Raw genomic sequence first — 14,550 nt, 5'->3', positions numbered from 1 at the left:
ACCACCATGCCCAGCTTCCTTTGAAATATTTTTAAGTTTTTCTCATAAAAGCTAAAATTTCTGCCAAAAGTTCAGGGCTTGCTCAGTGCTGGCCTGACAGGACCTCTCCATTTTGGGACAAAAGAACCTCTAACCTGAAGGGTAGCCCTGAACAAGTATTTCCTCGGGCACTCACTTCTTCCTAGGAAGCAGGAATTGGACTCCAGTTGGACATCACAGTCACTGGCTCAGACAGTCATGGCGCTCTCGCCAGTGCGGCGTGCCACAGCGCACTATGGGCGTGACTGCAATCCCATCCTTGGGTGGATAAGCCAAGGTACAGAAGAGCTAGATAACACACCATGTGCACCTGCTGCCTCTCCAAGTCTAAGGGAGGAACCAGTAGATCAGGGTGGGGCCCTGGAATCCACACTCTAACAGCCCACCACCTCACCCTGACAGCAACCTACATGTATTTTTTGTCTTCTTTGCAGTGCCAGGGATTAAACTCAGGGCCTCACACATGCAAGGCAAGTGCTCTACCACCAAGCTGCATCCCCAGCCTTGACAGGTTTTTTTTTTTTTTTGGGGGGGGGGGTTGCAGGTCTGAGGATGGAACCCAGGGGCAGTCAACCTCCAAGCTATACCTCCTGCCCTATTTTTTATTCTTTTATTTTTTATGGTACTGGGGATGGAACCCTTCTACCTCCAGGCTACACTCCCAGACCTATTTTTATATTTTTTACTTGGAAACAGGGTCTCTAAAGCCAGCAAGGCTGGCTTCGAACCCGCACGATCCTCCTGTCTCTGCCTCCCAAAGGCGGGGATTACAAGTGTGCGCCACCACGCCCAGCCTTTTTTATTCTTTACTTCGAAACAGGGTCTCACTGAATTGTGAAGGGCCTCACTAAGTAGCTGAGGCTGTCCACGAACTGCAATCCTCTGGTCTCAGCCTCCCAAATGCTGGGATTACAGGTGTGCGCCACCACTCCTGGCTTGGACAGGATTTTTAGACCCCACTGAGAGACTAGACTCTGCTCCAGGCATCTAAGGATTGCTCTGCTGCTGCATGAGGGGAAAAGAGTACCCCACACACAGGTATTCTCAGGAGGGAGGTGGCCACCACCATCTGATGGCCAAAGAACTAAGGGGTTGGGCGCCAGCTGCAGGGACAGCTTGAAGCCTTTGTCTCTTGCTGCACCAGGCTGCCCTCTGCCGGCTACAGCTTGCTATTGCAGGCTAGATAGGCCCATGCCCTGTCCCAACCCCTTCACCAAATCTAAGAGGTCACATCAGTGGAGAGCTTAAAAGGAAACCCCAGAGGTTAGTCCAGAGTGTGACACAGACAAACATCAACAATGCCCTGTGTGCAGAGCTATGAAACGGGGAAAGATGGGGGAAAGGTCATTGTAGGTGAGTGGTACAACATGATCAGGAAACACAGGAGGTAGGCTGGGGCTGGACTCAGGGGCCTCTCTAGTTTGGGTTTTGTGCCAAGAGAATGGAAAATCCAGTATGGAGTCACAATCAGGCGCTAGTAAGATCATCTGGCCCTTGTCAGGAAGATGAAATAGAATCGTTTGAGTGGAGCCAGAGTCAATTTGAAAAGCATTCCAATATCAAAGATGAGAACGGCTGCTGGCAGAGAATCCGGTGGCTGTGAGGATGGAGGGGGAAAAATGGTTTATGAATAATACTTAGGAAGTAGGATTAGGTTTGATGAAACCAAACCTCAAAGGATAGCAGCAGGAAAGGGGTAGAGAGGCCCATTCTATTCATTTCTCCTTTCAATAAATGTTAGCACCTACTAATCTACCTTTTGGGAATAAGGTAAAATAAGCAAGTAAAAAAGAGCTTTTGCTTTTCATGAGGCCCACATTCTAATGGTGGGTGCTGGACAACAATCAAATAAGAAAAATGAGAGGGAACCGGCCAGTGGCACACACCTGTAATTCCAGTACTTGGAAGGCTGAGACAGGAGTATTGCAGATTCAAGAACAGTCTCAGCAATAGTGAGATTCTCATCAGCCTAGCGAGATTCTGTTTCAAAAGTGAAAATAAAAATAGGGCTGGGGGTGTAGCTCAGAGGTAGAATGCCCGTATCCAATCATTCAATCCCTGGCACAACCAAGAAAAAGAAAAAAAAAGAAGAAAAAAAAAAAAAAAAACAGGGGAATAAGACCCATGTAGAGAATGTTAAAGGCTGATACAAGTGACTCAGATAAGCATTCTAGATCAAAGAAACGTGGGCAAAGGCCCATAGAGCTGGAGTAAGTGTGGCTTATTATTATTATTTTTTGTAGTACTGGGGATGGAACCCAGGAGCATTCTATTTTCAAGCTACACCCCCAGTCCTATTTTTATTCTTTACTGTGAAACAGTCTCACTTGAGTTGCAAAGGGTTTAAGTAGCTGAGGCTGTCCTCAAACCACAATCCTCCTGGTCTCAGTCTCCCAAATGCTGGGATTACAAGCGTGCGCCACCACGCCTAGCTTTCCAGTTTCTTATCTACACTTGGGCCTGGCCTTCCTGTGCATACCACAAAGACAAAATAGGATGCCTAGCTCTGACTAGACCCTTAGTACTGGCCTGGCTTGGAACACCTAGTATGCCAGGGTCCTCCCCTCGGAGGGAGGAGGTTTTCCAGGTGCCCAGAGCCCTGCCTCCAACTAGAAGAACACAAGCATGTCATCAACCTCCCCCTCCCCACCTCCCATGATGCTGGGTACTAAATCCAGGGCATCCTGCATGAAAGGCACCCATCACTGAGCTATATCCCCAATCCTTATTTTCAAACAGTCCAAGTTGCCCAGACTGGCCTGGAATTTGCAAGCCTCCTGCTTCAGCCTCCAGAGCAGCTGGAGTTACTGATGTGCATTCCCCAAGCCCTGGTCTTGAGTATGTCCCATCAAGAGACAAAAATGAGGCAGGCATGGTGGCACACGCTTGTAATCCAAGCATTTGGGAGGCTGAGACAGGAGGATCATGGTTCATGGACAGTCTCAGCTACCTAGTGAGGCCCTTTGCAACTCAGCGAGACTGTTTCAAAATAAAGAATAAAAAATAGGGTTAGGGGTGTAACTCAGAGGTAGAATGCCCCTGGGTTCCATCCCCAGTACTACACACACACACACACACACACACACACACACACACACACATAAATAGTCACTCTCAAGCCCCTTAAACCAAAAAAAAATGTGGGAATAGGCAGTCACATCCTAGCAAACAAATACCAGAGACCAAGGGCCGTGGGTTCCACACTACTTTATTTTGTGGTTTTCCAACTTCACTATGTTGACAATGCAAATTCAGACTTCTATACGCCTGGCCACCTGGCTGGCCCTCCCTGAAGAAGGGGTTCAGGCTCTGAGAGCAGGCTCAGCTGAATGGTAGGATCCTACAAACAACCGGGCTAGCGCAGGCCTGTGGAGTCCTCAGCAAATGGACCAGGCCTCCCTTCCACCCCTCTCATGGGACAGGCCAGCCCCTCGGGGACCTCAGGCCTGTGCTGGGAGGCCACTCGTGGTTCTTCATCTACGTCCCTGCTGCAGTTGATGCCAAGCAGGCCCCAAGTGGAGCCTGGCAGCTTCTCCACTGGAGACAGGAGGCAGGAGCCACAGCCCTGCCCCACGTTCAACTCTAAATTTCCGTTGGGAAGCATCTTTGAAACTAAAGACATAGATTCTGCCCAGTGGGACAGATAGCCATGCTATAATATTCCTCTTGTCAGGGGAAAAGTAGTGTCCATACCAACTTCTCTTTGGCTCCATAAACATGTAGCTTCCCACACCAGCAAGGGGGCCACCAACCCACTTACATCAAGAAAACTAGAACACAACAAGAAAACTATGGTCAGCAAACAACCCAACATCTGTGCTCCTGCAGCTTTCTACAGGGGACCAGCTGGCTGATTTCTGGCTATCTGTGCCCTGGAGCCAGAAAAAGAACACAAATATGCCCTTGGAGTCAGGCTAGTCACTGTGGGAGCCAGAGCAAAGGGCACCTGGGCCAGGCCAGGGGACGACTCGGGTCCTGACCCGCTCCGAACTGGTCCCCGGCCCTTTCCACACCTCCCCGTCAGCCATCAACCAGGGTGAGGCCCTCATAGAGGGCGCGTTTCCACATGTAGTAGGTGGAGCGGGCGGTGAGGGGGAAGAGGGCCCTGAACTCCTTGTAGGAGGGGAAGCTCTGGGACTGGAAGCGCTTCTGCAAGAACAGCTTGGCCTGGGCCTTGAACCTCGTGGTGGCAGTGAGCATGTCCATTACCAGCACCCGGCCACCCCTGCCGCCTGCCACTGCAGCCACGGGTTGGCTCGGCAGGGGCCCGTTCTGGGGCCAACCCTGGGCCATGGCCCCCTCTCTCAGGGCCTCCTCCCTAGAGGGCCCTCCCTGGGCCTCCTCCGGATTCTTTTCTGAAGCAGCATTTGCTGGCAGGGTCACCGCAGGTGAGGCCACCGCAACTGTCACGTTCCTGCAAGCTTCCTCCTGCTTCTCTTTGGCCTCTCTCCCCACTTTGCCCAGGGAAGGGGCTTGCAGAGGGACTTTGGACAGGCCTCTGGGCCAGCCCCGGGCAAGACTCTTCCAGACCCAAAAGGTGGAAGGTGACAGGCTAGGGTAGCGGAGGCGGAAGCGGCAGAAGGGTAGATGCCCACTCAGCACCTGCTTGCGGGCAGCCCTGCGCAGGCGCCTCTGCCAACGGGACAGGGGCACCTTTGGAGGCAAGAGCTCTGGGGGAGCAGGGGGCTCTCCACCTGTTGCTTTCTCTGGCTCCTCTCCCACCTCCTCCTTCTCGAGGAGCAGGGCCCCTTCCCCAACAGACTCTGGCTGGGGAGCCCCAATAGATGCATGGTCTGGGGCTGGCTTGATGCTGGGGTTCCTCCGAAGGGCCTTTCGCCGCCAGTTGTAATAGGTGGACCTCGAGATGCCGGGGAACCTGAGTTTGAAGCAGCGATAGGGTACCAATGTGTTCAGAGAGATGCAATGCTCCAGGTACAACTTGGCCCGCTGCATCAAGATGATTCCGGAGACGGGATTCGCCAGCAAGGGGCGGCTCAGCCCCTCGGTAGCCCTCTCCTCCGGCAGCTTCTCCAGCCCCTCTGTGGCCGGCACACCCACAGGGGCTGTGGCCGAGGCCTCACAGGGGCCCGAGCCCAGCAGCTCGTGTTTCCAGGCATAATAAGTGGAGCGGGAAACCTCGGGAAACCTCTGCAGGAACTGCTGCAGCGGCACGACACCCCCTCGGTGGAAGCTGTCCTGCAGGAAGTGCTTGGCCGAGAAGCGGGTGGCCACCTTCTGCCGGTGCTCCTGGGACTGCCGCCGCCAGCGGTAGAAGGTGCTCTTGGTGACGCTGTAGCGCTCAGAGAGGTGGGAGTAGCTGAGGCCTGGCTCACGGTTGAGCAGCTCCAGGGTCTTGGCCATCAGCGGCAGCGGGGCCGGGGCCAGGGCCGGAGGCACCGGGGCCGGGCTAGGAACACTGTCAGCCTCCACCTCCTCGAGCCCCACCACAGGGGCAAAGTATTGGTGGCGGAAGAGGTGGCTGGTGAGGGGCTGGCCAGCCCACATGATGTGAAGCGTGGCGGGCACGTGGTCGCAGCGGCGGGGCCGGATGACGCGGTTAAAGTAGGGCCGGATCTTGAGGTTGCGCATCGGGTAAATGGAGTAGATGTTGCGCTGGAGGATGGAGGCCAGGGCGTACAGGTGCCACACATTGGAGAAGCTGCTCGGGAAGCAAGTGGCCTTGACGTCTGCGTCGAAGATGGCTTCCAGCGTGGCGGGCGGCAGGCTGGTCATCTCCGGGGACTCCTCGGAGCACAGGGAGTAGCGCACAGCCTGCAGCATCACCTTGGAGTCGATCATGCCCTGGAGGTAGTAGCGTCTGTGCAGGAGCATCTCCACCACGGTGCGGGCCCGCAGCTCCAGGCTGAGGCCGGCGTCGCCCCACAGCAGCGTGCTGGCCGCTTCGAACAGCAGGCTGCCCTCGCCCTTGCACACCAGCGGCAGCATGTTGCGCGGAGCATCCTCTGGGTACAGGCTCAGGGCCACCGAATCCACTTCCAGCACCTGGAGCTCGGGGCCCCCCTTCCGGCAGGTGGGGAGGGCGAAGGAGGAGAGGACTTGCTTGGCCTCTAGGGCAGCACTAACCAGACCCTCCAGGCCCTCCGACTCCACTGCCTCCTGCAGCTCCCACAGCACCTGCTGCACCAGCTGGTCCCGAGACGTCATCCTGACAGGGCAAAGGACAAAGGGCAGAGGTCAGGACAAGGCATCCACATGACACTCCGCCATGGTGCCCTGTCTACTGCTAAACATGCTCCCTAGAGGCAATGCCCATCTGCTCCTATTTCCTATAGCACCTAATAGCTTACCTGCCTTCTTGGGCTTGTGTGGTCACTATGGCACTGAGGAAGACTACGGTCTCTAGAACTGGGCTTTGACTCTTGGCTCTAATGCTAGCCTGGCTACCTCGAGCAAGCCACTTACCCTCCTACGCTTCTGTTTCCTCTTCTGTAAAATAGAGACAATAACAACATATATAGTTATTATGAGAATAATTAAAATAACAGAAATAGCCAGGCATGGTGATGCACACCTGTAATCCCAATACTTGGGGGGCTGAGACAGGAGTACCGCAGGTTCATTGCCAGCATCAACACTTAGAGAAATCTTCACAACTAACAAAGAGACCTGTTTCAAAATAAAGAATAAAAAATAAAGCTAGGAGTGTAGCTTGGAGGTAAAATGCCCCTGTACCACCAAAAAAAAAAAAAAAAAAGACTAAAATAGAGCCGAGGGTGTAGCTCAGAGGTAGAATGCCCCCTGGTTCAATTCCCAATACCACAAAATACATAGATTAGATAGAAAGATAGGGTTGAGGATGTAGCTCAGAAGTAGCAGGTTCAATTCCCAGTAAAAACAAAACAAAACAAAAAACCTACAGAAAAAAAGATAATAAAAATAATGGAGATGTATAGACACACACACACACACACACGCACGCACGCACGCATGCACGCATTCATCCTTAGTGTCTGACACACAGTGAAGTAGTAGTGAGTTAGCTATAGTATCTAGTATGTTAAACTGGGGGAGGATACTGGGGGTTGAATGCAAGAACATTTTACCTCCAAGCTACAACCAAGTCCCTTTTTTATTCTGAAAGAGGTTCTAAGTTTTTCAAGGTCTCACTAAATTACTAAGGCTGGCCTTGAACCTGTAATCCTCCTGTCTTAACCTTCCAAGTACATGGATGACAGGCAAGCACCACCATACCCAGCTTAGTAATGATATATATATATATATATATCGAGACTGTTTCAAAACAAAAAGGGAGCCAGGCATGGTGAGGCACGCTTGTAATCCCAGCATTTGGGAGACTGAGACAGAAGGATTGCAGATTCACAGCCAGGCGCAGCTACTTAGTGAGGCCTTCTGCAACTCAGTGAGACCCTGTTTCAAAATAAAAAAAATAGGACTGGGGGTGTAGCCCGGAGGTAGAATGCCCCTGGGTTCCATCCCTAGTACCAAAAATAAAATAAAAATAAATAGTGCCAGGAGTGGTGGCGCACGCTTGTAATCCCAGCGCTTGGGAAGCTGAGACAGGAGGATCACACAGGTTCGAAGCCAGTCTCAGCTACTTAGTGGGGCTCTCGGCAACTTAGAGAGACCCTGTTTCCAAATAAAATATAAAATAGGTCTGGGTGTATAGCCCGGAGGTAGAAAAGCCCCTGGGTTCTGCCCTCAATACCAAAATAAATAAATAAATAAATAAATAAATAAATAAATAAATAAAATGGCTTGGGTATAGCTCAAAATTAGAGTGGTCCTGGGTTCAGTCTACACACACACACACACACACACACACACACACACACAATGTTCTTGATGAAGCAGTATAGATTATTTGCATTAAATCACGATCCTTGCCTGGTGTGGTGGCGCATGCTTACAACCCCAGCATTTGGGAGGCAGAAACTGGAGGATCGCGATTCGCAGACAGCCTCAGCTACTTAGGAGGCCCTCCGCAACTTAGTGAGGCCCTGTTTCAATAATAAAAGACTAGCCAGACATGGTGACACACGCTTGTAATTCCCACACTTGGGAGGCAGAGACAGGAGAATTGCACAATTTCAAAGCCTGTCTCAGCTACTTAGTGAGGCTCCCAGCAACTAAGTGAGACCCTGTTTACAAATAAAATATAAAATAGGTCTGGGAGTATAGCCCAGAGGTAGAAAGCCTCTGGGTTCCACCCCCAGTACCACCAAAAAATAAAAATAAAAAATACAAATAAATGACTAAAAGAATAGGGCCGGGGGTGCAGCTTAGAGGTAGAATGCCCCTGGGATCCATCCCCAGTACCACAAAAAATAAATAAATCATGATCCTTGCCGCGTGTGGTGGCACAGGTATGTAATCTCAATACTTAGACTAAGACAGGAAGAACACAGGTTCAAGGCTAGCCTTAGCAATTTAGTGAGAACCCAGCAGCTAGCAAGACTCTGTCTTAAAATAAAAAAGTAAAAATAAAAGGGCTGGGGTTTAGTTCAGAGATAGAATAACTGAGTTTGGCCCCTGGTACAACAATAACAAAAAAAGGAAAATGTGGAAAAATCTATATTACTACAGTAAGCTTGATAACTTTCTCCTATCTACACACACACACACACACACACACACACACACACACACACACACATATACCTCTGAGTTACACCCCTAGCCTTCTTTTTATTTTTTGAAGCACTTTTTTCTGAGGTATCATGGATGAAACCTCTAAGCTACACCCCCAGCCCTATTTTCTTTTTCTTTCTTTCTTTCTTTCTTCTTTCTTTCTTCTTTTTTTTTTTTTTTTTTTTGGGTGGTACTGGGGGTGAAACCCAGGGGCTTTTCTACCTCGGGATATACTCCCAGACCTATTTTATACTTTATTTGGAAACAGGGTCTAAGTTGCTGAGAGCCTCCCTAAATAGCTGAGGCTGGCTTTGAACCTGTGCGATCCTCCTGTCTCAGCCTCCCAAGCACTGGAATTACAAGCCTGCGCCACCACGCCCAGCTCTATTCTTTATTTTGAAACAGGGTCTGAGTTGCAAAGGGCCTCAGCAGTAACTGAGGCTGTCTGTGAACTGGGATCCTCCTGTCTAAGCCTCCTAAATGCTAGGATTACAAGAGTGTGCCACCATGCCTGGCCATAACTTGAAACACTTTTTTGCTGAATTTAGCAAGAAAGGTCAGCTGAGGTCAGCTGTGAACCGCCATCTTCCTGTCTCAGCTTCCCAAGCTGGGATGGCAGGTGTGCACCACTACACAGAGCACCAGTATCTAGATTTTTCTAATGAGATCAGTGAGGACTTGCTACACCCCTAGACCTATCTTTTTTTACTTAAAAACAGGATCCCACTAAGTTACTGAGACTGGCTTCGAACCTGCCATCCTCCTGTCTCAGCCTCCCAAATACTGGGATTACAAAAACATGTGCCACACGTCCTGCTCAGCGAGACATTTTCTTCTTCTTTTTTTTCCCCAGTACTGGGGATAGAACCCAAAGGCACTGTACCTCTGAGCTATACCCCCTGCCCTATTTTTTATTCTTTATTTTGAAACAGGGTCTCACTGCGTTGCAAAGGGCCTTACTATGTAGCTGAGGCTATCCACAAACTGCGATCCTCCTGTCTCAGCCTTCCGAATGCTGTGATTACAAGTGTGGGCCACCACGCCCGGCTTTCAGTTTTAATTTCTAAACTATACATATTAGCACATGGGGGTTTTGTTGGTTGGTTGATTGGCTGGTGTGTGTGTGTGTGTGTGTGTGTGTGTGTGTGTGTGTGTGTTACCGAGTATTGAATCCAGGGGTATTCTACCTCTGAGCTATACTCTCGGCCCTATTTTATTTTGAAACTAGGTCTTAGCGAGTTGTGAAGGACCTCATTAAATTGCTGAGGCTGGCTGCAAACCTGCAATCCTCTTATCTCAGCCTCCCAAATACTGGGATTACAAGCATGTACCACCATGCCCAGCTATCAAATGTTCTCTTTTATGCTGTATTATGGAATTATCAACATTTCCATTGAACAGCTGTATCACTCAATATATAGTATTTTCCAAATAACCGAGGGGTGACGTTACAAAGTCATGCCCTTTCTAAGATCCCTTCGAAGCATAACAGAGGCCAACAGATTTTAACACAACAGCATTCAAAAAGTTCATGGATATGGCTTCAGATCCCACTTTATGACTAATCTTTAGCTAAAGTTTGGTGTTGTGTCAAAGAAAACCTCTGAAAAGGCTACCAAAGCACCCTTTGTTTTTCCATCTATGAATCCGAATTGTTTTCTTCCTTTGCTTCCACAAAACAATATATCAAAACAGACTGAACACTGAGACAGATGTAAGATTCTGTGCTCTGATCAGAATGGCAGACACCTGTAATCCCAGTATTTGGAAGGAGGAGCACAGGTTCGAAGCCAGCCCCATCAACTTAATGAGGCTTTCTACAACTTCTTTCCAAATAAAAAACAAAATAAGGCTGGGGGTATAGTTCAGAGGTAGAATGCCCCTGGTTTTTTTTCCCATAACAATGATTATTTGTTACTATTTATAAATGCTTAGCCGGGCGTAAGCTTGTAATCCCAGCATTCGGGAGGCTGAGATAGGAGGATCGCGCTTTGTGGACAGCCCCAACTACTTAGTGAGCCCCTCTGCAATTTAGTGAGACCCCGTTTCAAAATAAAGAATAAGAAATAGGGCTAGGGATGTAGCTTGGAGGTCGAACCCCTGGGCTCCATCCCCAGATCCCTCCCCCAAAAAAGGTAGATATAAATGCTTTTTTAAATTCTGAGGGTTCTTTTTAATTTTTGGTACTGGGAATGGAACCTAGGGCCTTGAGCATGCTAGGCAAGCACTTTACCACTGAGCTACATTCTCATTTTTTTTCAGGAGGGCGCACATGGAACTGGGGATGGAACCAAGGGGAATTCTACCACTGAGTAGCACCCTCAGGTAGGTAGGTGAACCCAGGGCATTTTCGCTCTGAAATACACCCCTTTACCCCCTTTTTTTTCCCCCAGTACTGGGGATGGAACCCAGCCAGGGGCATTCTACCTGAGCTATACCCCTAGCCCTATTTTTATTCTTTTTTGGGGGTCTGAGGATGAGACCCAGGGACATTCAACCTCCAAGCTACACCCCCTGCCCTATCTTTTTATTCTTTAATTTGAAACAGGGTCTCACTAAGTTGCAGAGGGCCTCACTCAGTAGCTGAGGCTGTCCGCAAACTGCGATCCTCCTGTCTCAGCCTCCAGAATTCTGGGATTACAAGCATGTGCCACCACACCCGGCTCTATTTTTATTCTTTATTTTGAAACAGGGTCTGAGTTGCAAAGGGCCTCACTAAGTAGCTGAGGCTGGCTTTGAACTTGTGCGATCCTCCTGTCTCAGCCTCCCAAGTACTGGGACTACAAGCAGGTGCCACCACACCTGGCTTTTCAGTTATAATTTCTAATACAGTATACATTGGCTATGCAAACAAAAGTTCCTCAAAATCCTCAGATGTGAGTGTGTGTGTGTGTGTGTGTGTGTGTGTGTGTGTGTGTGTGTGGCACTGGGGATTGAACCCAGGGGCAACTTACCTCTGAGCTATACTCCCAGCCCTATTTTTTATTTTGAGACAGGGTTTTGCTAGGTTGATAAGTCTTTACTGAGGCTGTCCTCAAACCTGTGATCCTCCTGTCTCAGCCTCCCAAGTACTGAAATTACATGCATGCACCACCACACCTGGCTAAGATCTTCAGATTTTAAGCACTTAGAGAGGTCCTGGAACCAAAATCTTGCGAAAATTGACCCCCAGAGGAAACTGTAATCTCATAACTAGGATTTATTGAAGATACATTATTTGCTGTGCACTGTTCTAACCCTAACAATAGGACTTAAGGTAGGTGCTACCAATATTGCCAATTCACCAGTGGGGAAAATGAAGATAGCCTAACTTGCCCAGGCCCCACAAGTCAGTGCGACAGCCAGTCGCGCTGTTGCGGACACCGACGTCCCTTAGGGCATCTCCTCTTGTTTAAACTGTCAGCCCCACTCTCAACATGAACTAGTCATCCTGATCTCTGTTCAATTGAAAAGCAGAGCAGTGGGCTTTTATGGACACTGTCTTTACATTATAAAGGAGATCCTGAGCTGGGCGTGGTGGAATCCCAGTACTTGAGAGGCTGAGACAGTAGGATCGCAGGGTTGCAGCCAGCCTCAGCTATTTAGTGAGGCCTCTGAAGCTTAGTAAGACCCTATTTCAACATAAATAAAAAAATAGGGCTGTGGGTGTAGCTCAAAGGAAGAATGCCCCTAGGTTCAACCCCCAGTAACACACACACACAAAAAAATCATTAAATAAGCACGGTTGATGTCTGCAACCCCAGTACTTGGGAGGGTGAGAGAAGAGAATCACAGGTTCCAAGCCAGCATAGGCAACTTAGCAAGATCCTGTCTCAAAACAAAAAATAAAAAGGGCTGGGGGATAGCTCAGTGGTAGAGCACCCCTGCATTCAGTCATCAGTATCAAAATAAAAGATTCAGAGAAGACCACGATCCTTTCTGGTTTCTCTGTTTTGTTCAGAGTTCAATATTCTAATAGACTATTACACTTAAGCTTAAGTATGGGGTTTGGGTGTATACAATTTTTTTAGCTCATCAATCTAAAAAAAAAAAAAAGGAATGCATTTGACTTAGGTGTGGTGGTGCACGCCTCTAATCACAGCACCTAGGAGGCTGAGGAGGAGGATCATCACAGGTTCCCGACCAGCCTCGGACACTTAGCAAGGCCTTCTGCAACTTAGTGAGACCCTGTTTCAAAATGAAAAGGTAGCCAGACGTGATGGCACATGCTTGTAATCACATTATTTAGGAGACTGAGACAGGAGGATCTCAGGTTCTTCACCAATCTCGTGAAGCCCTCTGCAACTTAGTGAGAACCTGTTTCAAAATGAAGAATAAGATAGGGCTGGGGGTATAGCTCAAAGGTAAAATGTCCCCGGGTTCAATTTCCAGTACCTCAAAATGAAAAAAAAAGGGGGGTACATCTCAGCAATAGAAAGCCCCTGGTACAATCCTTAGTGATGGGGGTGGGGGAATATGAGTGTAAATTGTGATTCTGTTAAAAAAAATTTTTGCAGAGCATGGTGGCACACACTTGTAATCCCATATATGCGAGGCTGAGACAGAAAAAAGAATTTAAAAATTAAAGTTCCAGAGAAATATCCACCAGAATGTTACTTGATAATCATAAAGTTTTTTTTTTTTTCTTTTCAGTACTGGGAATTGAACCCAGGGGCATTCTACCTCCGAGCTACAGTCCCAGTCCCATTTTTTATTTTTTGTTTTTTGTTTTGAAACAGGCTCTCATTAAGTTGCAGAGGGCCTCACTAAGTAGCTGAGGCTGGTCTTGAACCTGCAATCCCCCTGTCTCAGCCTCCCAAGTACTGAGATTACAAGTGTGTACAACCACACCCAGCTGAGAAAAGCTTTATAAACACTTGTGATCAGCATTGCCTTCTGATAAAATTTCTAGGATACAAACTGGGTATGGAGATCCATGCTTGTAATCCCAGTAGCTGGGAGGCTGAAGCAGGTCAATCACTGGTTCAAGGCCAGCCTCAGCAATTCAGTGAAACTGTTTCAGAATAAAAAATAAAATAAAAAAAGAGAGAGGGATGTATTTCAGAGGTAGAATGCTCCAGTGTTCAACTCCCAGTACGACCAAAAACAAACAAAAAAAGCCTAGGATACAGACTTCTTCGAATTATACATAAATTGCAAAAAAAGAAAAGAAATATATATAAATCGGGGCTAAGGGTGCATCCCAGTGAAACAGCACTTGCCTAGCTAGCATACACAAGACCCTGATTTCCATCCTCAGCGCAGCCACACACACACAAAAGTATTTATGACAAATCTGCTGTAACTTCTCACCAAATTTCTACCTGTAACATTATTTAACTTAGATTTGGGTCTTTACCTGTTCATCTTTTATGCATTTTATATTTACTTCTTTTAAAAAACCTATTTCTTAGCTGGGTGTGGTGGTACACACCTGCACTTGAGAGCCTGAGACAGGAGCATTACAGGTTCGAAGGCAGCCTCAGCAACTCAGCGAGGCTTGCGTCAACTTAGACCCTGCGTCCAAATAAGTAAAATCAGGCTGGGGATGTAGCTCAGAAGTAGAATGCCCCTGAATTTAAAAATATATATATTTCTTTTCTTTGGCCTCAGGAAGTAAAACTATCAGTCCTTAGTAAAGGACACTTTACATATGCTAGAGATTGAACCCAAGAGTGTCCTACCATAGAGGGGCATCTCCAACTCTTTTTAGTTTTTATTTGGAGACAGGGTCTTACCAAGTTGTCCAGGCTGGCCCTGAATTTGCCATCTTCCTGCCTCAGCCTCCCCCGGTAGCTGAGATTATAAACATGTACCACCAATCACATCTGGTTTCAATAAGAAATTGAAGCTGGGCTTGGTGCATGCTTGTAATCTCAGCATTTGGGAGACTGAGACAGGGAGATCCGGGTTTACAGCCAG

The 14,550-nt window shown here is 48.3% G+C and overlaps 1 protein-coding gene across 1 annotated transcript; it reads right to left on the bottom strand.

Moving 5' to 3' along the window:
* Nucleotides 1-4,059: 4,059 nt before the first annotated feature.
* VRTN (vertebrae development associated) lies at nt 4,060-6,204 on the bottom strand (the record flags this gene model as incomplete). The annotated part of the gene is made up of 1 exon (XM_080707334.1): nt 4,060-6,204. The coding sequence occupies one exon, from the start codon at nt 6,202-6,204 to the stop codon at nt 4,060-4,062; it is 2,145 nt and encodes a 714-aa protein (XP_080563460.1).
* Between the last annotated feature and the right edge of the window lie 8,346 nt (nt 6,205-14,550).

Source organism: Muscardinus avellanarius (assembly GCF_963383645.1).
Source record: "Muscardinus avellanarius genome assembly, chromosome: 12".
In the NCBI taxonomy this organism is placed as follows: domain Eukaryota; kingdom Metazoa; phylum Chordata; class Mammalia; order Rodentia; family Gliridae; genus Muscardinus; species Muscardinus avellanarius.
The sequence above is the reverse complement of the archived record's forward strand: the minus strand, read 5'-3'. Positions and strand labels throughout refer to the sequence as shown.